A 27,895-nucleotide genomic window follows, 5' to 3' on the forward strand; every position below is an offset into this window, starting at 1 on the left:
ATCCAGCAGCTGTCATTTCAAACACATTCACCGCAGGTACTAGCACTCGTCTTTGGGAATTGTCTTAACAAGAAGCAACTTTTAAATTTCTGTCTTGCTTGACCTGAATATCACAGATGGTGACAGCTAAAAATGGAAGTATCATATGCTCTTAATACTAATTTCAGTAACAGAGTAATAATGACAGTTACACATCAGATCTTTACTCATTGTTTTGTATTTTCTGACACTGGTGCTAAATCACTTGCTAGCTTTAGCAGAAGCAAACAGTTCCTTGGAGTTATAAGACCACCCATTTGCTACCTTAGTTTTGGAAACCTGCTTCTTTTCTAGAGACAATAAATGTTTTGTTACTTAGGGGGAGAATGAACACAAGAGTTAAATTTATTTGATTCACATTTACTAAAAGGTGACAAAATATAAATGGTATCAATACACAAAATATTAAATGCAAAAAAAGCAGATCCTGATTTCCTTATGCGGGAAAGATTCCTTTCTTATTTCAGAGAGGGTCTCAAGCATGAGATGTTGAGCTGACATTCATACAGAGACACTCCACTAGGAAAGATTTCATTCCAGGGGCTATTTACAGCCCATGCTTTCCTTATCTGCACATCTGGATTTTCCTATATCTGAAGTCTTGAGCTTCATTTAATTACTCAAACTAGTGCAAAGCAGCCAAACTCAAGTCCCAGCTACTTAAAGCAGAATTTGAAGTCAAATTCATTTGTAATATTCCCAACCCCAAAATTCATCAGTACAGGTCTCATTAATGTCATTGAGCCTTCTTTTCAAACTACTCCGCATCATTTACTAGAAAGTGGAAAAATTAAAATGGTGGAAAATATATTTTACAGATCTTGTACAGATCTTCTCCAAAATCATGTGCTAACAGTTCCTTTTTTTTCTTGCAGTACGAGACCATTAGCATGCCTCTTCATAATTATTAAGAGTATCCTACACAGAAGGACCCAGCCTCGTGACCTCACTCAGGTCACAAACCAGGTAAGACAGTAGCTAAAAACAACTCCTTTTTTGAGGAAGTTTAAGGAAAAGGCAACCAGTTTAGCCAACCAAGTGCTAATATTTTTACATGCTTATAACACAAAACATTGCTTCCAAATAAATGGGCCGACGCCTCGTATTGTGGAATGGTCTTAAAAGGCAGTGTTAAGTTCAACTTCATCTTGTCTGGTTTTAAGATTAGAAAGACACAAATTACATATCCAAAGAGATGCCAATACCTTTCTTTTTAAGTTTTGAGGAAGAAAAAAAGAAGAAAACAAAACAAACAAAAAAAAAAATGACCGACTCTGTGCATCCTGTAACTTCTGGCTCTTAGAATTCAGCTGAGTTTTGCCATTACTTCAGGCTCCTCTTCAACCTACATGAGAGAGATCAGAGAAGACAGATCAGATCTTCGTGCCAGAACCACACCAAAGTCACTACAGCTCCTGTCTTCATCAACATGTCTCAGGACCACTCAACAAACTTTCTACAAGTTTGCAAACACTGTTACCAAAAGCTGCAGATGAAAAATGAACAAAGTATGGATGGACTTTCCCTCTGGTGAGGAGATCAGGTGATGCAGTGAAAGCCCTTTTATTTTTCATAAAGAAAAATATTTTTCATATTTTTCATAAAAAAACTTGAGGGCAGATCCATCTGAATTGGCATTATTTGCTGATATGGGGTATTACACACACCCTTAATACAAAATCAATCAGCTTTTTCCACATGCAAACAGCACAAAGTGGTGATAGTTAACAATTCTGGCACATAAACCTGTACCAAATACTGTTAATTTTCAAGTTCCACAAGAAATCTTACTAATAGTCAAAGCAATTTCTCATATAAATGAAATCAGATAAGACTCAGTCTTTTATTCCAAAACATTTTACTACAAACTCTTTGTAACTGATTATACCCAACCTTACTGGACATGCAATCAGTGATTAATATGATACTGTAGCATACTAGCTCTCTGAGAAAGAAAGATCGTATTGTTCCAAATCTCTTTCTGAATTAAAATATTAGTCTATTGTATGAATCATTTCACAGCTGGCTCTGTTTTGTCTTGGTTTTGATGCAGCAATTAATTCTGCTCAGAATTAAGAGAACAGAAAGATACAGTTATTTCTGGAGTCTCTGGTTACAGTGTTATTTGAGATCAAGAGAGACTCAAATACATCTTTTTTTAGTAGTGAACCCTAAAATCCTTCAAGGCCAGGTGACTTAACAAAATAAAAACATTTTTTGTTTGTTTGTTTGTTCCAATCAAAGCAGAATGTATTGGTTAGTCCCAACATTTATCACATAGTGCCTGTAAATAAGCAGGTTCCCGTATTAATTGATTCCCTTCAGAGCTCAGTTAGTCAGGGTAGGCACTTTGTACAATACACCACAATAAAAAGTCATAAGAAAAACAAGGGAGAGTTTTCCTTATCTCCTTACCTTCTGACTTGCAGTGACACACTGTCATAGTTTTAGCTGGAACGGAGTCAATTTTCTTCACAGGGGCTCACACAATGCTGTGCTTTGGGTTTTTGATGAGACCAGTGGTGATAACACACCGATGTTTTTAGCTGTTGCAGAGCAGGCTTGCACTGAGCATTTTTCAGCCCCTCGTGCTGCCCTGCCAGCGAGGAGGCTGGGGGTGCACCAGGAGCTGGGAGGGGACACAGCCAGGACAGCTTTGCCTAGGGAACTGGCCTTATCTCAGCCCATGAGTTCTCGCACTTTTATCTTCCCGATTCTCTCCCCCATCCCACCAGGGAAGTGAGAGAGCAGCTGGGTGGCACTGGGCTGCCTGCGGGGTTAAGCCACAACACAATCCTATGCTAAACGATCTGAGTCCTCATCCTGAAAAATCACCGTGTGCGTCTTCAACACTGACTCCACTTACTAGCCGTGTGTAGTTTTTTTTTCCTTCTGCCCCAATGTCAAGAGTGTGGGATTGCGTGGCTTTTTTAACTGTATCACGGGCAGTTCTCTGCACTGCCTTCTACCCACGTATGCTAAGAAATATAAGGCATTAAATTAACTAATATCTAATAACACCTGAAAGACAGATATGCAAAGATATGAGTTTTTATTTTACTATCCTAAAGTAGTACTTTGTTCCTGAAACAGGTTTGATAGAGCCATTTGCAACACAGAACTCACATTAAAGTCGCTGGATAGCCCTCTGTATGTGCATTCTGCTTAAAAAGAAAATCCCGAAGTGCCCAGGTAATTTCTGGACCTACTGCTGCCTGACAAGTTGCACGTGCCCTTTGGTCTTCTGAGTTCTGGGGGTAACACACCTCCTGCAAGAGGTGCCAGGCGAATGCAAGCAACTGTGCTCCTGCCAGCGTGCCAAGTAGCAGGCACACCCCTCCCGACATGAATGTGCCTGTAGGATATCGGGGCATCCAGACACGGAGAGGTGTGCGTGGTCCAGCTGGCAATCAGCTCCTGAGGAGATGCGCGCTCTCTCTCAGCTGTTTGAGAAAGGATTTGTTCTTTTCAAAGGCTCAGTGGGTCTGTCAGCGCATTCTGTACCGCATGAAGTGTTCTGTACTGCATCTAAGGATCATTTTCCTCTTCCCCAGTTGTGGGCACAGCCAGCAGCACAGGGAGCTGGAGTGATGAAGCACAGGCAGAGGACAGAATGGCAATTTCCAAATCAGCAGCCTCTAGGTAAGCAGAACTCATGGCCAAGAAGGGATGCCTTTTATCACTGTGATGCGGAATGCTGTGGCAGTGCTAGGTACTGCAGGTTTAGTGTACATAAAAACTGCTTTTTTGGAATTACCTCTCCTGAAATTTAAGCTTAGGCAGAAGATAATGGCATTTTATAAAATTTTGCATGTTTTTATTGATATGGCTAACTTTTGCCTTCTAAACCCATCAGGAATTAATTATTATGGGCCGAATCACTCAGCACCACATTCAGCCAAACCGTAAACATGGATACAGAAAGTACCATGAAGGTATGCCATACTGTAACATTAATTATGGTCCTACAAATGCACTTACCTTTGCAGGTACTGCACATCCTCCAGAAAAAGGCAAGCAACCGCTAAGTTGGCTGAATTGCCCCCTGAAACCTTGCAGGAACCACAGGAATCAGAATCTACGTATACCTGCTCTCCGTTCAAATAGCTCTGCCTCAGCAACACATTTCAGAACTTCATCTATTCCTCTTTTAATTTCAATTTACCTTGCATTACGCTGACTCCCCTCATATCCCATCTCATGGCTCTCACATCCCATCGATGGCAAGAAAATTCCTCCCATTTCTCGTCCCCAGCCTTCATAATTAATTGCTGATTGATACTTTCTAGACCTCCCTAAGAAGATGTTTACATTTTTCCTTCAACGCCACCACCAAGGAAAGGCAGTGAGATGGGATGTAGCTGCTGCAAAGGCACTCCAGGCCTGTTGAAAACATGCTCTCAGCTCTGCCAAACTGCTCCAGCTGCAATTGCCAAATATTTAACGCACCTAATTCTGAATAGGGTTGGAGTGCTTGCAGGCAATTCAGTGGCCAGATGCAGCTCTGGGATGTAGAACTAAAATTTCCCTTAGTTTTATCTTAACTCTGTATTTCCCCTTTTTTTCCTGAAGCCAAGGCTGAAGATATTCTTTGAGTGTTCAAAAGTTTGCTGAAATCGATATTCAGTAAGAGAATGATATTTAAGGTTGTTGGAGGTACTGTTCCCTTCCCTCCCCCTCTGTAATATGAATTAAATGTATCTTTGGAAGTTATGCTTTGGGTACACGATCATTATAATCTCAGTACCAGCCCTTTCCCCCAAAACTTTGATGAAATAGGCCTTAACAATCCTATTTATTGTATCGCCAGTCAGGTTTATATAAACTAAAGCCCAGTACACACGTAGAACATGCACGTTCCTACCTGTTATTGACTATACATGTAATTTACTCTGTATAGATTTCAGGTCACACAAATCATCTCTAGGTATTTATAAATATCTAATAAATAAAATAAATAAATAAAACGGTGATAAGAGCACCTGCCTGAGAGCTAAGAAGATGCAGAATTAAGGAGAAGGAGAACTAACACTGCCACCTAACAGGTTCTTCCCCTTTGAACGAGAACTCTACGGTATGTACGGGGTGGCTCCGAGTGTGGCTTATGTTTAATTTAGTTGGCCCAATCCAGGGGAGGTGTTACGTGCTGACTGTATCATTTAAATATATTCCCATATTTCCACTTACATACCATACACTGGAGAGACAAAAGGTGACTTTCCCACCAAATTCTGAATTGCAAACCCATTACAATATTTAACTTAATAAGCAAGGAAGTGTGGGCAGAAAGTGCTGGTTACAGTTTAAGCTTACAACATCAGAATTTCAACAACTTCTCTACTCAGGGAAAATTAATAACAGTGTTTCCCATTGGAAGGTATTAGGTGTCTTTAAAATAGTTAAGTTATTTATTTTCTTTTAATTACTTCCTGCCAATATCTCTAAGTGTTCAAAACTAACTTCTAAAATCCAATATGAAATTGCTATTGTTTTTATATCATCAAAAAAGAAAGATTAATGACACATTTCAGTAATCCAGTAACTGGCTTTTTTCATTGTTCAAGCTCTATGTAATCCTCAGTGGATCTTAGATGTAGGTTAAAAAGGTATTTAATGCCTGTTTTTCAGTTGCCAAGGGTCAAACATCACCTAGCTTGTATAAAGAAAGAGGAAACATCTGTTGAAATAATTTATTTGACTAACACAGAGGGTAGGATTAAAATTCACTGATTTCTTTGGTCTGATACTGAATTTCAATTAAACAATGTAAGTATTTGTTCGGTTTGACAAAATTGCCTTGGCTTTACATGTGGGCACATTTATGCATGTCACTAATTACTGGATCTGACTAGGGAATACCGTGATTTGCGATTACTTCATATCTGCATACTCTCTGAGAAAGAGTATTCTTGTATTTTGACTTGATTCTTTTTCCCCGAAATATTTTAAAGAATTCACAAACCTTTCACAAATTCCCAAGACTCTTCAGTTTCCATGGAATTCCACTAGTAACAAGATTAAAGTATGTCTTAAGGTCAGTGGTTACACATGGACTTGTGATGTACAGCAACCTTTAGCATCCAAGATAAAAGTCCTGTTTATAACACTCATTTTTGAAAATAATAAATGCATGTCATCTGACTCTGGTTCCTTATAATCTTTACGTGAATCAAAGCTGAATCTTCAAGACTAATTGTGAAAATATTTCTTCTTTTACATCGCTATTTATATATTCATTTACATTTGCAAATTAAATAAAGACAGACATTTTATTCCAATCATGGAAGATTCAATCTTTGCCTTTCTAGGGTCAGCAGGAATTTTAACAGGCCAGGACAGTACTCCAGCTTCTTAATAGGTGATTTTGTGTTATTTTTTTTCAGGCAAAGAAGCTCCACAATTGAACAGCTTTTTAACATAATAGAGTCGACTCAGAATGCTTTGTTTAAAGGGGGATAGCAGAAGATCTTTCATTGAAGAAAACAACTCGGAGGTGCTGTACACACATGTTCCATTTTTGTTAGGACTAAGGGACATGGTAAGTGAAAAGCTTAGTTTCATTCAGCCTGTCTCAAAAGACAAAATGCTAATAAAGATGAAGTGCAGGCTGACAGAACACTTGAGTGCATTAAGCTCATTTTAGCATTGAATTCCTGCAATTCTTGTTTTGAAACTTCTCCACTGCTACGTACCTTCTCTGCAGCAGGAAAAAAAATAATCAAGAATGGGCACATTTGTGAATTCAGTTTCTTTTTAGGACAGAATATATCTATTGCCTTATGAAGAGCAAAAATAACAATTCTAAAGGGATTTGTAATTCCTTTTCCCTTCTCAAAGGAAAGGCAGAACAAATCAGTAGGAACAAAAGAAAAAGGAATGGAAAGTGATCAGTTGATAAAGAATAAAATAGTGTTAAATGCTGCTCAATGAAATTTTCCAACCTACTAATAAATTCTGATTTGAATGTAAAATACAATGCTACGTTTAATAATTTAGTTACGAAATAATAGCTCTGTCAGTTGAATTTATTTATTTTACCTACAACATTGCTTTATTTTATTTTATTTTATTTTATTTTATTTTATTTTGTTTCTTTGTTAGCCAGTAGAGCTGATAAGTAACAAGAGTTAATAGTAATAATGGGTAATATTAAAAGTCTGGAAGGAGTGGTGTTAGATCCCACATACTGATCTAAACAAAAACACTACTACTGCAGGTTACACTGTTAAAACGATAGGTCCCAAACTGTAAATCCCTATTTGGAGATTTTATTCCCACAGTTGCATGAGAGCTCACAAGGATGCTGATATGAATAAGGAATACATATGCTAAACTCCAAATTGTTTAAGCTCATCTAATGTCTGAATGTCTGTAAGGCACAGACATCAGATTTCCTCTCTTGATTATCTTGATGGTCTTAAGCTGATGCTACAGGAAAACACCAATCAAGTACATAATACGCTGGAACATGTCCATTAGAAATAAGCTACAATAATGAAAAGCAATGGTTTCTCCTTCGGCATATCGCCGTGTGCACGGTATCAGCCTTCACCAACGTTGCTGACAGTGACTGTACTTTCAAGAATTAACATCATTTTACCTTTGTTGAAGATGACAATCAAAGTTGTACGACAAACTAGTAACACTGAAGTAAGGTTATTACCATCACCTACTCTGCTACACACTAAAATCTATTCAGTCTTTTACGAAACAAAGCCAGCAAACATGACATCATTTTAAAAAGAAAAAAAAAAAAAAGAAAAAAAAAAGATTTCAGATGAAATTCTACCTTCATGTACTTGTTTTCCAACTGACTCAGCACGAACCGTACAAGCAATCACCAACAGCACAGTGAGGAACATACCTGAGTTTTCCTCTGATTTATTTTTTTTCCATGGTTCTTGGCAGAGGTTCTCGTCTGCGCATCTCGGACAAAATTAAAAAATTTGGTTTTTGTTTCAGAGATGGACTGTAGTAAAAGGGAAGAATAGGATACAGTGTTTCAAAGCCAGCTGCAGAAACCAAAGAAAAAAGAATTCAGTATTCCAAGTCAAACCATATCTATTTTAATATTCAGTAGGACTGGTCACAGGTTCTTATTACATAAGGTTAACATCTTATTTATTGCATAAAACAGTACAATAAGACTTAGAGTACAGTACCACAAATCTGATAATTGAGAATGGAAAGAACACTTCATAGGAAACTATGGGAAGTGCTGCAAACACTGATGAAGTTTAATATTCAAGCAGATATTCAGTCAGAGTATTGCAAGTGAGTTTACTTCTCTTGTCATTTCTCTTTAATCTTATCTAATAATAACCAGAAGTAATTGCAGTTAAAATATTACATTGCAAACACAAAATAGTCTTTTATCTTTTAACACTGATACAACTCTTTATGCTTTACTGCCTGTAAAATAATTATTTGCTCTGACGAGAGATTATAAAAGCAAAGACCAAACTAAAAGCCTTTTGACTTTCACTGGTTTATAAACCCCATGGGTACGAACCCATCACAGCAGACGAAAAGAATAACACATCTCTAGGTGATCAGGTAAAGCAGGACAGTTTTATCCAACAGAACCAAGAAATGGAGATAAATAGTAAACAGTTACCTAAATCAGAATTCCTACAAGTTAAATGTCTTTAGTCTCACAAAAAGAACAACAACAAAGAGAGAATTCACTCAGTGCTTTTCAGTTACCATAAAATGACTGGCATGAACATGAACAGCATTATCTCAAAGGGAATAACTTCAATTCCATAGCACCTCCCCATATTCAGAAGACAGAATATTACTTTCAGAACCACTGTGGTTCACATACAGCTTCCAAGCATTGAGCAGACTGCAGCTTTCTTGGGTCTCAGACTGACAGGCTGAGCACTTTTCACTCCACGTCTTCAAAATGAACTGATCTTCATGAGATTTCATGAAATAATAATTTGAGATGATATGGCTACAACGAACGTGCTTTCTCTTGCAAATTATGTATTGCAGTTTATCTTGGGAAAACTAGAGCGTAACTGTCACCAATTTTATTTTATAAGTATGGTTATTCAGATCATTTTGAGTAATTTGAAGTCTAACATCTGTTTCCAGATCCTGCAAGACGGCAAGACATGCTGTTAAATCATTTATGTTTTAATCTGCAGTTAACTCAATTACAACAACAACCTCCACCCCACCTCACACCAATTTTTTAAAGACCCTAAAGTTTACTTCAGGTTTTGTTTGCATTTCAAAGCTAATTTGTTTTCCCACTTCAGGAACCTGCTGCCTATTCTTTTAGGTTTAAGGCTTTTTTTCTCAGATATTTCTTTTTCCCAAGGTTAAAACTTTTACTTCTGCTAGCCATGTATCTTGTAAACGTCTTTCACAGGATTGGCAATATAAACTGATGAAATAAGTATCAACAAAGAATTTTTAAAAAAGTCTGCTGTATTTCATTCCAGAGTGCCCCCCCCCCTTTTTTTTAAAAAAACAAACAAACAAACAAACAGATATGCAAAGCAATCATGGGTATAGGGTATTTACAAACATCCAAAACATACTTGCTGCTCCTTTCCATAATTCTGGGCAGCTGCAGTGGTGAACCAAAAAAATCCATTAACTAGCACTAAAATTAAATTTTACATTGGAAAAATCCAGTTGCTACTCGTGTGTTTTTGTCTTACCACCAGTAAAAGTCTCATTTCTATTATATTTACTGTTAGCTGCTATTTCAGAGTTTCTATAATATTGCAAAGTATTGCAAAGTCATGAAGTAATTGATTAGTTTGCTTACAAAAATGTTGATAGTCTGCGGGTTCATTTGTCATTCTTCCTCTGCTTTTTTTCCTGGCAGCTTTGGAGGCTTTCCAATTCATTAGGAACTGTCTTTCCATTTCTTTAATTTCCTTCCCATCAAGGAATTCTGTCAAAGGGAAGAGAACATTTTCTGTGATACCAGGGGTTAACTAAAAGGCTGAACACAACTGTATGCAATTTGTATTTGCTCTCTTCAAATCTTTTTGCTCTTTTTAATCTTTTGCTAAAAACATAATAATAATAATAAAAAAAATCCAGTGATACATTACAACTTGGTACTCACATTTAAATTAGCTGCAAGAGGGAGTTGACATGTCTTAACTACAAAAGAAATGACCTATTATTTTTATAGCTTTCAAGGGAAATATACATATTTATATTCAGTAAAGTTCTGAAGAAACAGCATGATCTTACACAAGATATATCCAGAAATTCAGGATACGAGCAAGCCTGTGTAGCTTGGTAAAGAAGGAATCCTACTGATCACGAAGACAGACAGGTTTGTCTCTCTGAGATTAACTTTACTCACTTTGATGCCATGAGGCTTATGTTCTACATTGCCTCAGTTGCATCTGCATTTTTGAGTCAGACCAAAACAAATACCTCATTTGGACACAGATCTAGATTGCATTAGTACTCTCTAAGACCCTGTTATTTTTATTGTGCAGATTGTCTTTTCCTTTCTATTAATAGTCAATGCTTTGTACTCTCAGAAAAAAAGAAAAACAAATTCTGTAATTACTACTTAAAAGGTGCCCCCTCTATCCAAAAAAGTAAAAAGTGAGCAGGTATTTTTTGACTTTTTTCTACAGTATAAGTACTTGCATACCAAATACTAAGTTGCTTCCTTTTATGCTCAAATTGTCTGCATCACAGATAATAAGCTGCATCAAATAAACTACATCACAGGAAGGTTAAGATACATTTGAAACATAAGTGTTAAAAGGCTGTTACGATGAAGGACAAATGTTATATAGCAGGAATTCGACCGCAGTAAGGTATGAACTGAACAACTGTCACTGTACAACTAAAACACCTACGTAACTCCTATGGGCTGACAGAGGGGCAGACTAAAACTGTCTTTGAAAAATCAGTTTCACATCTGGAATATGAACACACACAAAAAATCGTACTGTTTTATAACAACCTCACTAATCACCCATTACTAAAACTAATGTTTACTATGACTACAAGCAAAAGCTGAGTAATAAATTTTGTGCAGTTGATGACACAAAGAGTTTTAGCTACATTACTTGTACGTAAAGTAAAAAATTATAATTTGACGTAAATATGTATGACAGTAATTGTGTTTACAGACAGTGCAATTCAAGAATGGATAATGGGTCAGTTATTTTATAAAAGAGTACGGGTTATGAGTGGGGTTTGGGGTTGGCTACTGGTTTTATTTTTTACCTAAAGTTTGAGACTGTACAACAATCCTGTCCCTGTACTTTGGTTTGTGGCAGATGGGGTTTCCTGCAAGATCCATCCTGCGTAGCTTTGGCCATTTGTTTAATACAGCCTCCAAATCCTGCAATTAATACAAGAACAGAACGCTGCGATTATTTTTCCCTCTCCAGCATAGAATTCAATAGTAACGTAATTTGTTCAGTCAGGCCCAAATCCTGCATACAGAAGTAACTTGAGTGAGACCATTCATGTACTTTAATTAAGAATGTGCATTTTCAAATAGAGTGGCGTATAGCATTCCCTCAATATATCACAATTGCACAGAAGAAACAGTGATGCAGTTGGAAAACTCTTTCCTTTTAAGGATACAGTAATGCCAGCTATGGAAAATTACTACTGCAGTCCCACCTGTAAGCACCTAAAACAGAAGAATCACCACCTGAAAGCTTGTATGATATATAATGTCTCTTAATGCATCCCCATGGGCTCACAGAGCCCTCAGAGTAACACAGTGACCAACTAGATTTTGAAAAATTTGTGGAAGAATAAATATTTTACAAAGAATGGTGTATATAAAAAACCATAAGCTAAGGTAGATTGCATCTCTATTTACACATATGAAAAATTGTATTTTACAGAAGGAATGGTAACCCCCAGCCTACAGTAACTGTGGGTGGTCAGTTATAGCATTGGCCCAAATAGTGAAATTTTTGAAATATACCTTTCTCCATCTGGGTTTCTGTCTGGTTACCCAAGGGCAGTATGACCCAGATAAAACTTCCTCTGTCTTTTAAGCACAATAAATTCAAGCTAAAAGGATGCAAAGCTGAGCAGATTGGTCCTTTCTACTCAGATACCCTACCTTCTGAAATAGATTATTTTCAAAATTTCACTTAATTGTTGTTCTTGTTACGCTTCCTTATATGTGTGAAAAGCTTAAGCAAGGATTCAAAACAATCTGCATGAATGCAAGGGAAGAGACAATTTATTTATGTTGTACAGTTATAATAATTTGAAAATAAAAATCTACTGATTGTGATCTGATAGAGTCTAACTTGTGAAGTCTACAGAACTTTGTAGCTTGACATCAACAATTATATTTATAGCAATGTAGATATCTCTTAGCTCCTTCAAATCTAGGAAATCACGTGGCTAACGTGAGCATGGAGAATTCTGGTTTTAGGCTAGGCCATTAAAAACAAAATAAGATTTTGCAATTGTATTTATTTATTCTTACCTGGCCATTCAAGCATTGTTTTTGAAATCTCTAACACGTTCTGGATTTCACTAGAAATAGATTTTTTCAAGTAATAGTTTTGGAATACAAAATTGTCTACTACTGAAATAAAATGTATACAGTTTAACTTTGATGAATGCATACAAAGAGTCCTGTAGATTTTTGTTAGCTGTTACTTACTTGATAAATGACCCAGAACATGCTTACTCCAGTGTATGTTTATCTAAGAGCACACTAATCCTTTGCTGAAATATGATTACCCTTTCGATACGCTCTAGTTGTTCATTGCCTTCCTGTCTCTAATAAAGTGCTTTCACTTCCCAGCCTTTCAATAAGCTGTACTAAAGGGACCAGACACTCTTCTGGGCAGTCTCCGTTTGATAAATGATCATGTCATGCTATCACTTTGAGGTCTGCTACAAAATACCGACGAGCAAATTATATTCCATCTATGGGGGGGAGAGGGGGAAGGGCAAGTGCCTTAGCAGGCAGCTGGGGTGCTGGCAATAATGTTCTTACCAATTAATGATGGCCGTTTAAGAATTGGTGTTTGACCAGTATGCTGCAGTTTTTATCGGAAAAGTCTACTCCAACTGCCCTAACTACATCTACAGACAGCAATTTGTCACCAGTTTGACTGCCTGTCATAATCTGTTTGAGAAAATCTATACTTTCTCTCTTGTTCCTGACTCAATTCTGAAGTGAACGAATTCATCTTTTGTGATATCCTCTTGTCATAATCAATACCGGGCAGAGGTTGAATAAATTAAAGACTTAGGAAATACAGATTTTCATAGTGAAAATATAGCTAGAAATACCTATCTATCTATCTATCTATCTATCTATCCATCCATCCATCCAAACACTCACATAAGTAATAATTCCCAAACCTAACGTGTAGTATGTATGTACACACATATACGTACACTCTGGTCTTCTGTAAACAGGAATAGTTTATTAGGAATAGCTTTGAAAAAAAAAAAAAAAATTCCCCTTAGTATTCCTACCTAAATATACAAAGGCCTAGAAGTCCTCATGAAACTAACTGAAGTAAACAAGAAGCTCAGGGAGATAAAATAATTGCAGTAGCAAGCAACAGAAAACAAAGAAAAGCCAATTCTATTAAAATTGATTATATTCTTGATAACTGGCATAACATTTTTTTAACTTGTGGTAGCTAGTCACAGTCAGTTATTTTGTATGAAGTGGGGAAAATTACTTAATTTCTGTTCTGTCTACTGTTCAGACTACATTATATAAACTTCAGTCATGTGAAACAAGGTCATATGCCTTGATGTCTGTTAATTATGCTAACAATTCCCTGAATTAGCCAGAACCTGAAGTGCATGAATTTACTAGCCCTAATTTTCTACTATGCTGAAATCAGCATAGCATCACTGAAAATTGAGGGAGCATGGTTTTGATTTTTTTTAAATAAAGATGTGAAAAAAAATTAGATAAATGTTTAAATATAAAGTAAAAATACTAATTATACAGAAGTGAAGAAAAGGCCAAACGAGGAAAAGTGTTTCATGCATTTGTCAGGGTTTCACATTTCCCTCTTTTGCGCAGATTCCATTTTATTCCTGCATGCCATCTATGTCTGCTACACAGATCACTGCTGTGAGCATCCCTGCTAAGATCTGGGTGGCTCCTCTACAGCTTCCGTCCCGCTGGGTGCAGCAGAGCTGCAGACTTGCCACTGCTCCTCTGTTTTGTGGTACCACCGTGGTTTCAATGCCAAAAATTCCTGGGGATGTTCTTGATGGCAGTGATGGGATAGTGGGGATAGGAAAACAGGGGATTTAGAGCCTTTGGCATGCAGAGGAGGTGTATTTCGGAGTTTTGAAAACACAGCAGCAAGAGAGAGGGGTATGCAGGCAGATTGTGTCGGAATGAAAGAGCCTTTGCTGCAAGCAACAAGCTCAGCCTGTAGAAGCTATTAAGTGCGTGTAGTACAATTGTGTAGTCACTTTTTTTTTCTTCCAACTATCACAGTTGTAGATTAATGTAAGCCAAGGAATCATGAAACTCAGGAGTGCAAAAAAAATGAAACATACTCAAAACTTCTCTCAACTATTTTTTTACAGTTAGTGAATGTATAAGAGCATTCTCCTGGTAGCTGTTCAGTATAAGTTAAAGCATTTAACCAGAGAGAAAATTGGCATTAAAAAAAAAACAAAACTTTGCATGGCCTACTGCTTATTCAATGCTTTTTTAATTTAAATAAGAATTTGTATGTGTAATAACTAGATGTACTAGTATCTGTGAAACAGTAAATGTAGCTGGCAAGCTGGATATCCAGCTGTGTTACCCTGTATGTTTGTCACATTTAATACGGTCATTAATTTTAAAGGTCTCAAAGAACATGAATAGAAATACTCTACCAGCTCCATATTTTCAAAGTTTGGAGATTGTTTATAGAAAACACAGGACAATCTCTTTCAAAATTTATCACAGCTTGATCCAAGTGTAACTGATAGCAGGAGCAGCAAATAACTCAAATGCTAACTACGTAATTTTCCAAAAGCTGTGACCTTATAACACAGAAATTTAATGTCTAATTGATTTGGATAAATATTAATTCTTGCCTATCTGATGATAGAATAATGAAATGCAATAATTAACTAAATACAATACACACAGTTACTGAATAATGCAGTCTTTTTATCCACTTATTCTGTTTCAGAAGATACCGTTTTTTTCCCTCTGAGACACTGAAAATGCTGTCTTTAAACTGGCAACCTCATTCTTAGTAACAATCACTTGTTTGGCTATGACAATCTTCTTTAAGATCATCACAACTGAAGTCTCTTGTACTTAAGGAAGAAACAAAGCCACTGTACTAAGCTTTCATTTGGATAGACTCATTTTTGAGAGGAGTCCTTTTTGAAAGACTACCTATTTTAAAAAGCTTTCAGTTATTTTGATGTAGCCAACACATTCAATATGGTTTTAATTATCTAGCATAAGCCTACATGAATTGTACTTCTATATGAATTCAGTCACAACCACCAGCCAGAGACACAGCTTGAAATACAAGACATTAATAATGCTCTAGTAAGAAAAAAAAATGCATCATTCATCATTTTTGAATATTAAAATATAAAAAAATAAGGGTCCAAATAAAGTCTATTGACTTTATTTGCTAAATTATGCACTAGAGCACTAAAATATCCTCACTAGCAAACAGAACTGCCAAATTCAATATATAAGGCATTATGTGTTCTAAGAAGTAGTAACCATACTTCTTTTAATGATTACTAACCAATAAAAGTTAACTTTTTCTAAAGAAACAGAATGTACTCAGTTGATAGATGCATGCACAACTGCTCTTTGCATAGGATTACAGGACATTCGGACATCCTAGATAAATGGTTCTCTATTTTTAATCTCAACGAGATATTTGGATGAGAAAAGCATACTCGGAAAGCCAGAGGTTCAGTAACTGTAGAAGTAAAGTTTATTTTTACTCATCTTTATTGTGATAAAGATGAGTTTGACTATTGTTTTAATCATCCATACTAAATAGTACAAATATTGATTTTAGTACCTTCATATGTTGAAGTTGATTGTCAGCTGCTCTAAGATATGAAAGATTTTCCAGAACTGCCAGCTCTTCTAATTCATCAATGTTGTTATTGCTGATATTCAACACAGACAAGGATTTCTGGAGGAAAAAAAAAGCAGAACATTTTTTCATGCCATGCATGACTCAATTGTAAATTTTTGCAGAAAGTTGTCTTAACAGGCAAGTGAATGAAGCAAAAATGCATAAATGCAACTACCTCATACACATTGTTTTCTGTTGACTTTGCATCTTGTCTTAAAATGCTGCTCATTTTGATTTTGAAGTCAACCCAAAGTAAGATTATTTCTCTTTATTTATTATTTCTACTACTTCAGGAATTCTTAATAAATGCAGATTTTTTTTTTCCTAAACACGTTCAAATGCTTTCCAGAGTTTTGCAAGTGTTGCTAACTTTATGTTTGAAGTAGGTAACAGACACAGAAATTGACTGTTTTTTCCATGGCTACATCTGAACCACCTAGAGCTCAAAGCCATATCTGATACCCATGTAGTCTCATTTAACAGCTGGACTATCCTGTTACTCATTCAGGCTTGATACTGCCAGCTTCGCTGTATACATCTCTCTATTCTTTGCCCCTTCTTTGGAACAGTAGTGAGTCACATAATGCACTTTTGCCTTTGCTAACAGGCAATAGTTACAGAGATCTTTACATTCTAGATAAGAAGTAAATGTGTTTCAGGTATTTATCTCAGGAAATACCTAATGTAGTTTCACATAAAAGCAACAAGAAGCTTGTATCTCCAGAAGATGAAAAAGAGCACCTAATCCAGTGAGTTTAGAATTATACCAGATACAGTACTTACTGTTGGTTAGAAAATGTCTGTTTCAGCAATATATATCCGGAAACGTAACCCTCTTCTAAAATCTGAGCTACGAACAAGATCTGCCCTTCGGACAATATCATCCTGATACACATAGTGTAACGAGTTCCTCAGACAAATGATTCAGGATATTGTCATTAGCAAAACATTTGCTCATAGCACACTGAGAACTACATGCCCCTATGTTTCTGGCCCAAAACAGGAGAAGATGACAAAGTAAGAAGTGATGTCTTAAAAAGGGACAAACGGATAAGCACCTACAGGGTTAAAATAGAATGTTTTCACATGTAGCTTTTAAAAAGGTGTTACATGGTCAAGGATGAAAAGTGTTTCTCAAAACAAAACAAAAACAACACAACACTCCTCCCTCCCCCAAACTTAAATAAAAGCTAGGAAGAACAAAATGCTCCTGAGTCTATGCCAGGATGCTGCAAAACACTGAAGAGTATGAGTTACCATGCTGGGAAAATTGCAGCTGTATAATCTCTCTCCTTTCATCATCTCTCCAGTATAGAGGGAACAAAATAAAAGTGCTGTCACAGGAATGGCCCATTTCTCTTAGAGGAAAATAGCAATACATGTCTTGGGTTAATTCTTTTCAAACCAGCATGAATTACAGCTAGGTAAAATGTTTATGATATACACATGAAAAGAAGTCACTTCTCAGTGAGCATTCTTTGTTCATCTTCACAAAACAGATCATCAAGCTCTGACTGCATTGGGAGATGCAGCAAGATGATTTTAATTGGAGTATAAAACTACAAACATTAGTAAATAAAGTCTACTTTTTTTTTTTTTTTTTTAACTTCAACAATACATTTGATGTTTACTGAGCAATTAGCATGTTGACTAAAGCTGACTTTCCTGAAATCGTGGCATACTACAACAGAAAAACAGCAAAACTAGAACTGAATGCTTCAGATTGTGCTCTCAATATCCCCCCCAAAAGCTGTTAGCACCCTTTTTTGCCATTGCATTCTCTAGAGAAATTAAAAAGGTGGTGAATAAATTAATGTGGCAATCAAATCAGAGAAGCATCAATAAACTAATTAATTACAAACTAAGTAGACTAAAATAATTGATTCTGATAAATTCCTAACCTTTTTTTTTGTTTGTTTATTCATATTCTGTTAGGGTAGTGCATCCATACAATTCCTTACTTCCTCTTTATTCCATCCTTCATAGAAAAATAAATGAAGTTGTTAGAATCTGCTGGACTCCCTGCTCATATTACAACTGGGATGGGAGTCCCTTGGTAGAATTTTTAAGGCTGCTACCAATTAGCAGAAAAAGAACACACGCAATGATCAAGTCCTAATAATTTCTCCTAAAAATACAACCTATTGATTAACAGCCCATTGAAAACCTCAAAATGTACTTACTGCCAAGGACCTAAGAGATCTTGGATCAAAGAGAAGCTTTTCACCAAGGGGGAGATGTTGACTTTCAATATGCAGCTCCCTTATCTCTTGTAATTTATCCAAGCCCTCTACTACAGTGATGTAGTTACCCCCCAAATACCTGAAAAATAAAACCCAAAATAGATTTAACATTATTTGAGTGTAAAAGTGAACACAAGTCTTCAAAATACTTAAAAAATAAGCACAACATGCAAGTAGATCATACAGCTGACAGATCAAAGTCTGTTTTAGAAATTTTGTGTATTGATTCTATTATTATTAAATAGCTGAGAAAAGGAAAACAGTTTAAATGTCAGTAAGTATGTAAAGATGTTATTACTTCACTCATTATATCACAAACACTTCATTAAAAATTATTTGAAATGTGAAATTTAACAATTTAAGGGACATTAAAGGCTACATAATTTTTGAATTTCTTAGTCTAATAACTATCCTTTTACCAGTAAAATCCATTATTTTCAACTTACAGTTTTTCAAGGTTTTTCAGTGACGAGAGATTTTCTATACATGAAATACAATTGTTTTGAAGGTAAAGGTGCGTTATATTTGAAGCAAAGCCCAAGTTCTGGATTTGACTGATTCGGTTATCGTATAAATACAGAACTCTAAGATTTCTACACAAAGAGATATCACCCTGAAATTAAAACACAGAACAAAACAACAAATTAGTGCTATAAAAAGTGTACTTACTACCTGCTTCTGGAAGCTGTTGATTATTTTTATGTTTAAGTTCCACTGTGTTATTTATACATTTTCATCTTTAACAAACACTTTAAACAATAGTTATCCTAGAAAGAATGAGTTAGAGTCAATAATAATCTCTGGCATAGATTTATGACAGAAATCTGTCATTACTGTTCTGCTGTGCAGAAGCTGAGGATTACAGCAGAGGATCAGCAGGTAGATCACATTCTGTGTGACTTCATTCCCTTCCCTGCCTTCATCTGAATGATTACAGAAAAGCCCAATTGTTAGTGGAATCGTTTCCATCAAACCTCAGTGATGTAACGAAAACCATTTCTTGGCAAAGGAAAAATGATTCCTACAAAAACTTTCACATCAATGTATTTTCATATATTTCTGATTCTAAGATTTCACTCAAATGTCAAGTTTCTTTCTGAGTATCCTTCTTAAATAACCAAAAAATAGCATGTTTTTATAAGGGTTTCTCTAAAACTTCTCAATGGCATCTGATGAACAAGTACTAATTGAATAGACTGATCAAATTAACAACTCACTATGCCAAGGAGTGAGCTGAATAAAACCATTTGCTTGCATGGGTGTGTTCCCATGGAACAAGGTATGTAAATTTTGACTGAAATCACACTTTAGTCTTTTAAACAGAAAACCATTACACACAACAATTCAGTTTTTCGGTGCTCAGCAATTTCAAAATGTGCTCCGTATCTTCTTGAGGGAATTTGAATTAACTCGGGACTTACTGAAACCTTATAAATTTCACACTGTTAAGCTCAGAAGGTGGACTGGGTTAAATCTGCAGGCTTAGTCTTTGAAAATAAAAAAGGTCATGGATTATTTTGTAAATGAGTAAGCTCCAGGGAGCAATTAAAAAATGTAGATTTTAACTTCTCTGATTTGAAAAAGCCATTGCACCAGTCCAAATCCGTTAACCTCACTTGGTTTATATCCTGTTCCTGAACTCTCCTTTCCTTTTTCAGACTTCCCCTGAAATCTCAGGAATAAACCACAGATTGAAAATATTTCGCTGCAAATTAATAACTCTTTGTAAAATTACCAAGAGTGGAAAAAATACAGCATTAGAGAAAATAAGCATTGCACTTAATAGAATGTAATATTATTATTACATCCTCCAAAAAAAAAATCTGATCTGCAAAATTACTATTTTCTTACATCTCCGTTTATTTCACACTCTATGTTTTTTTTTTTTTTATAAATGTAAGCATCAATAAATACAAATCTTTAAATAAAAAAATAAACTGTTGCTGATAATTTATTTATTTATTTATTTTTAATTTTTAAGCTCATCCCTAAAGTCTCCAAAAGCACTACAGCTAGATTTCAGTGTGGCTAGAGCACTGCCTTCAAAGTCCTGCACCTACTGATTCAGTAGCAACAACCTGGCTGTGTTCAGTGGCTAAAGAGGTAAGCAAGCAGAGCTATTATTTGTATACTGGTGATTTCCTGAAAGGCCCTTTACAATGTAACAACTGTATAAAATAATCAAAATAGCAAATTGTTTACTTTTTTTAGACCTGCAAATTTCGATAATAGCTCTGTGAATTACTGCAATAACATTTCACTTTAACACTTCAGTTCACCTCTTTCTTGTATCATTGCTTACATGGATTTTCTGTTTTTAATGAATGGCAAAAAAATAATGCACTGATAATATCTTTCTTGTCTGCCACATAGTTGAATATATTTCTACAGCTTCTAGTAGGTAAAATATTTCAACAAGATTTTTGCAACAGAAATAAAAAAGTGTCAGGTCAAGAAATAATTTATTATTAACGAGTAATGATACTGTTGGAGTTATAGTCACTTGCTTTGATGTTTTATATAAAAATTTACAGCTAAAAAGTTGTTTACGTGTTTCAGATGCATCTGCATTTAAAATCAATTTATTCACTTTTAGGTACAAGCAGTTTGTTACAAAATAACATCACTTTAAGCAGTGTATGGTGAAGCATGTTTCCACACAAATAGGCTTAACTGCAAATAAATATAAATGTTAAAAAACATGTAACTGCTGCAAAATATAACCTTTGCTTGCTAGTCTTCACAACTACAAGCAACTCATCAGAAGAGTAACAACAAAACATTTGAATAGACAGGTTAAAAGGAATAAAGCGAAATAAATCTTACAATTGCATCTATATTTTTATCTGATAAATTCAGATGAGTCGTTTTTCGCAGGTACTGTCCGAAGTCCTCTTCTTTGCGATTCTTGTGACTGACGTTTTTAGCAATTAGGTCTGTTGTTAATTGAACCATAATTCCGTAATAGGCCAAACTGCTCTACCTCTTTTAATATCACTAAGCGTATTCCATGTGCTCTTCCACGTAGCTTTATAAAATGCCTTAAAAACAAAAGCAAAATGTTACACTTTGCTCCCCAGGTCCTAAGCAAAGCTGATGTATATCCTTCAAGTCTGACATTTCCCAACTCTTTTTGCTTACCATGACATATCTGTGTAGTGTTTGCTGCTTATAAAAACCTCACCTTTATTGCTGCATTTTTTTTTCCAAATTTTTACTGTATTCAATAGCATTTAAATGCATCATTGTGACTTTTGTTGTTTCAATGTTGTACCTTATTCTTTGTCTTTTTCACGTGGAAACCTGAGCACAGTGATCCAGGGAAGTAATTCTCCTCCATAACTAATTAATAGCAGCTGGGGAGCTGATAACTAGATAAAATCCACACAGCTGCTTGTGGCAGGTTTTACAGGGCTGTGACAACTTGGAGGAGCAGGGTTGGGGAGGGAAGGCAAGACATGCGTTTTGAGCTGGCTGTGTAAAGTCTGGAGATGAAAACACCACAAGGAAGGGAATTTGACCAGGCAGTACAAACAGGCTGGGTTTTTTTTTGGCCAGTGCATGATACAGCCCCCCCATCAGTGCTATCAAAACAACTGAGGAGGGAGCAAAAAGCACCCAAACGCTCATCTCATGCAGCTACATAAACCAAGGCACGGAGAACCCACCTTATCAGGATTACACTGAGGAGAAACTGAGGAAAAGCGAAGATTAAAACCGTAAAGCCAGAAGAAACTTCCTTCCTCCCTCAGCAAGGCTGAAGCTCAGCAGCCTCTCTCTACCCCCCCCCCCCCTCCGATCCACGCGCAAAATAGATACTTATATTTTTTTATATAAAGGTGAAGAGAGCAGAAAGGACATAATTTCGTTTTATTGAGGAGCGCACTTCTTGTTTTTTATCACGAAAATACCTCCCGGAGCCTTTCCGTAGACCGGCTCCCAGCAGCAGCGGGGGTGGGTGCTCTGTGAGGGCTCGGGCCGGGCCGGTTGCCACGGCAACGCAACGCCAACAGCGTAAGGTGGGGAGGGTGCCGCTCCCGCCGCCCGCCCTCGCCACCCAATCAGCGGCGGGGAGCGCGGCTGCGCAGCCTCCAGGGCGCCGACGCTGTTTGCGTAACGGCTGTGGGCAGCGGGGCTGAGGGGGGTGATGGTGGCGGGGTGCTGGTTCTGTCAACGGGGTCCCAGTGGCCTGGAGATTGTCCAGAGGAGAAAGTGGAAGCCCTGAAACCCATTAAAATAAATGAACGTTAAACAGTATCACTGTAAAGAGCTCGTTGCCTTGCTAGCTTTTTAATAAGACTGTGGGCACTTAGGTTTTGGTTAGCTGCAGGTTTTCCATCTGGTGTTGCCCCTTCTTGCTCTTTGTCAGCCGCTTCTTGTGCACACAAATTCCTGGCAACAGCAAAGCTAAACTTGAGGGTTTTTTCCCCACTATGCGTAAATGTGATAGACTGAATACCATACTTTGCATAATCATTTGATTAGAAAAAGGTTGGGTAATGTTTAATAATATGCTTTTCCAGTGAGGAAATGTATTTTTTTCAATGTACCAACCTTTTTGGTGCCTGTTTTAATGAATTAGTTACTTGCTGATGACACAATCTGGTATGCGATGCACCAGAAGGCTGTACTGCCACCCATAGCAGCCTCAACAGGAACCTCATAAAATTCAACAAGAAGTGTAAAGTTCAGGCATCAGCACATGCAGGGGCTTTGCACAAAAGGCCCTGGGTGTCCTGGTGTGCACCAAGTTGAACACGAAGCAGCAGCAATGTGCCCTTGCTGCACAGAAGCCTGAGGGTATTCTGGGCTGTGTTAATGTTGCCAGCAGGTGGAGGGAGGGGATCCTTCCCCTGTTCAGTGGAGCCCAGTGACAGGACAAGAGGCAATGGGCACAAACCGGAACATGGGAGGTTCCTTCTGAACATCAGAAAACATTTTTTCACTGTGTGGGTGACAGAGCACTGGCACAGGTTGCCCACAGAGGTTGTGGAGTCTCCCTCCTTGGAGATCTCCAAAAGCCATTTGGTCATGGTCCTGGGCAGGCAGCTTTAGGTGGCCCAGCTGAGCAGCAGCATTGGACCAGATGGCCTCCAGAGGCCCCTTCCAATCTTAACCAGTCAGTGATTCTACAAAACAAGCATATAAATAACTAACTGTAAGTCAAAATAATGTATACAAGTTGTGCAGCCGTTGGATTGGAACATAAAAGTGCATCAGTTGAAGTCAGTGGCAAAATCTATTGCTTCCAATGCAACCAAGACTAGGACTTTATTTCTCTTACATGTTGTAAAGAGCAAGCGTGTTTTACTTTGACCTTTGTTAGAAATGCAAACAAGGTATAAAGAGTCCTGTCCTTCCAACCTGGAATTTCCTATATCCTTCCTTCAGAGGACAAGAAAGATCACAAGATGCCCTTATTTCAGCAGTGGAATCCAAACCGAGCATGCCCTGGAGCTGCTTGTTCTGGGAAATGTTTCTGTTAAAAAAGTACTTTAATATTATGAAAGTTAATTTTGGACTTAGTCTGGTCTCCCTCATAGCTGTAGATTTTGCAGGTGTCTAGGACTGTCTGCTAGTAATTTGATTTAAATGCAGACAAAGCTATGAGAAGTTTCGGAGAGAATATTTATTCATTAAGATCTGAAGTAGGATTCTCATCTAGTGGCATGGAGTATTAAACAATCATCTGTGTACTCTCAGTATGGCAGTAATTTGGCCAAGTACAAGAAGTCCTTGTCTTCAAAACAGCTTTTGGAAATACCTGTATAAAATCATAGATGGCTGTAATTCTCACAATTCTGGATTGGAACATTGAACTGAAATTTATTTCTATGGACATAAAACACCTTAAGAGTCTTCTTTGCATAAACCCAACCCAATTCCCTGTGCTAGGCAAGTTTGAGAAGCACTAGTTTTGAGCTCTTTCCCCGCAGTGCCTTCTTCTTAGCATCCTTCCAGTGGAGGTTACATGATCTTCATTGGGTAGTTGTCATTAATTGATTCTATTCCTTTCATGATCTAATTTCTGTTTGGGATTGGATAACAATTTTGTTCATACCGACTGCTGATATCAACAGAACTGTGCGAGCCTAAGCAAAACCTAGGCTAAGAGAGAAAAATTCTGAAGTGACTAAAAGTGATTTCTTCTAGAAAGACAGGCTGAGGGAGTTGAGGTTGCTCAGCCCGGAGAAGAGAAGGTTCTGGAGAGACCTTACAGCAGCCTTCCAGTACCTACAGGAAAGCTGGGGAGGGACTCTCTGTCAGGGGGTTGGTGGCAGGACAAGGAGGAATAGCTTTAAACTGAAAGAGGGGAGGTTTAGATGAGATGTTAGGAGGAAATTCTTCTCTCAGAGGGTGGTGAGGCACTGGCACAGGCTTCCCAGAGAAGCTGTGGATGCCCCATCCCTGGAGGTGCTCAAGGCCAGGCTGGATGGGGCTTTAGGCAGCCTGGTCTGGTGAGAGGTGTCCCTGCCCATGGCGGGGGGTTGGAACTGGGTGATCTTTAAGGTCCCTTCCAACCCAAATCATTTTATGTTTCTATGAAATGAAACAGATTGCTGTTACAAAAAGGTTCTGAAATGATTCCTGCAAATACAACAAAAATAAAATTAAAAGAGGTCCAACACCAGCATTAAAATATATTAGAGCCTGGAAGTAAAAATGAAGTTGTTAGAAAACTATCTTTGTTATAAGCATCTTTATGATGCTTACTGTGGGTCTTTATAAACACTGTATCTTACCTCCAGCAGAGACTACAATGTTGATTTGGGAAATGCAAGATTCAGTCTCCAAACATCAGCAAAACAAATGAAAATGTCCTTTTAGTTTTCCACCATAGAGAAAATAGCCATTAATTGTGCTGTAAATTTAGCACCAGACAGAGCTGAAGAAGATAACAGATTTCCAAATATTGTTATGAAGTTTGGTAGATAACTTAGGAAGAGAAAGTAAAACTTACTATATGCTGCTAATATTCAGAACAGTCAGAAGATGTACTGGTATCTCAGCATTGTTTTGTCAAACACTGTAAAGCAAGTGAACGTGAGTATTCACACAGTCTTTGTTCTTAAAGAGCTGTAAGATGTTATCTACATATTACTTGTCCCTGGCTTTTATATAAATATTTGTGTTAAACCATTTTGGCCACTTTGAGATTTTTACCTAATTGTCATAGGATTTTTTTTTAAAAAGGAAAAGGTAGATGTTCCACCAAAAAAAAAAAAAAAAAAAAAAAAAAAAAAAAGTATAATGAGGAGCTGGTTTGGTGTTTGTATCACAATAAAAAATGCACAAATCTCACTTAAGGGAATATTTGCTGATTTAGTACCTCCACATTTCTCCAATTATATCTGCAGTTTTGTGGGACTCGGACTGACAATATCTTCCTTATGAACAGGTTAAAAATACAAGCTTAATTCTAACCTCCAGTGATGTGTAAGTGAATGCAACTTGCCTCCAGCTGGAGAAAAAAAATCAGATGGTTGTAATTACCAAAGATTGCATGCCATTAGATGCAGGCACATAAATTAATTTCAGTTTTTAATAAAGTAATGCCACGGCAGCTATACACAAGCCCTAAGGTAACTGTGTCTAAAGCAAACAGAGAAATTCACACAGGAAATGATGGACAAATTGCATAGGAGTTGAATGCATGTTTCAGCTGAAAATTAAGAGTTCCTAAAACAATATATTTATAATCCTCTCAAAGGGCTTAAGCACTTCCTATCCAAGATAATCTAAACAGACAAACTATGCAAAATAGAATAAATATTCTTTGCTAACAGTATTTTTGAGAATTGAGGTGGTTAATATCAGGCAAACTGGAGATGTGGTGATGTTTTTTAGTACATGAAATGATAATACTTGCATATCCTTGTTCATCTGTGTTTTTAAAAGGCTAACGATCAGTCTCATTATTTCATGGAGAGGAAAACAGACACTTGCTCTGGCAAAAACGCTTTGCTAAAGTTTATGCAATCCCGGTTTGTGAGAAGTCAGGAAGAAAACCCAATTCTCCCGAGATGGAGTCCTGTGACCTATCCAGTGGACCATGCTACTTCCCAGAATACTGTAGTTTTCAGAAAGCCCTGTATGAAGCAATTTTTCATAATTAAAAACAAACCAAACGTCACAGCAAATATTTCATATGTTAGAAGTTTCATCTGAAGGTCAACATTAACGTTCCTAAATTACATATTTCCTTATGGATATTATTCCTAGGCTCTGAAAAGTAAAACTACAGCTCATAAAAAATACACCCTGAGGAACAAGTTACTTCATTAATTCCTTAAAGGTTTAGCATAATTGTTTTTAACTCCAGAAAAATCCTTCAACCAACTGGAGGCTCTCTGATGTCTGCTCTTGAAGACTTGACACAAGCTGAAAAAAAAATCCTACATGCATGCAATTAATCTTATATATTATCACTACATATTTTAGCAATTTTCACCTCCTAGGGACCTGCACCCTTACAACAATGCTAGCTCAACTCTTTAGTATTGAAATTTTGCCTACTTCTGGATTCTTGAAAGCACTTGCTTTTATTGTTTTATCTTAACCTCGTTTTACAAAATCTTGTATATTAGGATTTCAATAAATGCTTTAAATATTAACATATGTATATTAACACATGATGTTAGCAGCATAATGAGAATCCAAATCTGGTTTGGACTCCTTGGGGCACAAAAATAAAAATAGAGAAAATAAATGATATGCTTATCAAACAGAAAGTAACATACTGAGCTTATTTTCAAACACTGACCTGAAATAAAGATCACCAAAAAAATCACTACACCCCCCAACACAAAAATTTACCAAAGGGGAGAAACTAAATGGGGTGATTAATGCCTATGTATATTTATTATATTTTTAACCTCATTTGGTTAAAATAGTAACATCAGCAATTAGCTTTACACATTTTTTCCTTTTTAATAACAATCATCTTTTGTTTAAAAATAATTGAAGCTATAAATGTCTGTATATACAATACCATAAGAACTCCAAATAACCCTCAGAACCCAAACTGATCCTATTATCTTGCTGCTGCCTAGTAAGCTGGTTACACTAACAATTGGAAAACAAAATTAAAAAAATACTTTTCTACAATCTTGTGTGAGCAAATTGCAACAGAACTGGCATTATGGTTCACACTAAATTGAGAAGTGCTATGGAAGCACCGTGTGCCTTGCAGCAATGTACTACTGCTGTGCAAGAGGGATCCAGCGCCCAAGCTTATGAAAACTTAAAAACTTCAAAGGCTATTACTACATCTTTAGAAAGTCTGCCTCACTGCAATTTCACGAAGGACAAGACAGGCTGAGGTAAAAACAGAATGTCCAAAACCAGTCACAAAGCTTTACAAAGACACAAGTGCAAGAAAATTAAGCTTGGTCTATTCAATAGGAAGATTAAAATGGCTCGTTCATATTTAATCTGAGATTGTATGCATAAACTACCACTGAAGGCAAAGAAAGTGAGTCCCTTGTTCAAGGAACTTTTCTTCTGGCCTGGCATGAATGTAAGGTACAGGAATACTTAATA

General features: G+C 36.8%; 1 protein-coding gene across 1 annotated transcript; it reads right to left on the reverse strand.

Moving 5' to 3' along the window:
• Nucleotides 1-1,323: 1,323 nt before the first annotated feature.
• Nucleotides 1,324-22,320, reverse strand: PPP1R42 (protein phosphatase 1 regulatory subunit 42). The gene is made up of 9 exons (XM_032182539.1): nt 22,264-22,320; nt 21,179-21,393; nt 18,799-18,965; nt 18,293-18,431; nt 16,050-16,166; nt 11,263-11,380; nt 9,827-9,955; nt 7,904-8,051; nt 1,324-1,384 (listed from the first exon to the last, which is right to left on the reverse strand). Exons 2-8 carry the CDS (start codon nt 21,305-21,307, stop codon nt 7,921-7,923), a joined length of 930 nt encoding a protein of 309 aa, XP_032038430.1. The 5' UTR covers nt 21,308-21,393; nt 22,264-22,320; the 3' UTR covers nt 1,324-1,384; nt 7,904-7,920.
• Nucleotides 22,321-27,895: the final 5,575 nt, after the last annotated feature.

The sequence above is a fragment of the Aythya fuligula genome, chromosome 2 (genome assembly GCF_009819795.1).
Source record: "Aythya fuligula isolate bAytFul2 chromosome 2, bAytFul2.pri, whole genome shotgun sequence".
Classification (NCBI taxonomy): Eukaryota; Metazoa; Chordata; class Aves; order Anseriformes; family Anatidae; genus Aythya; species Aythya fuligula.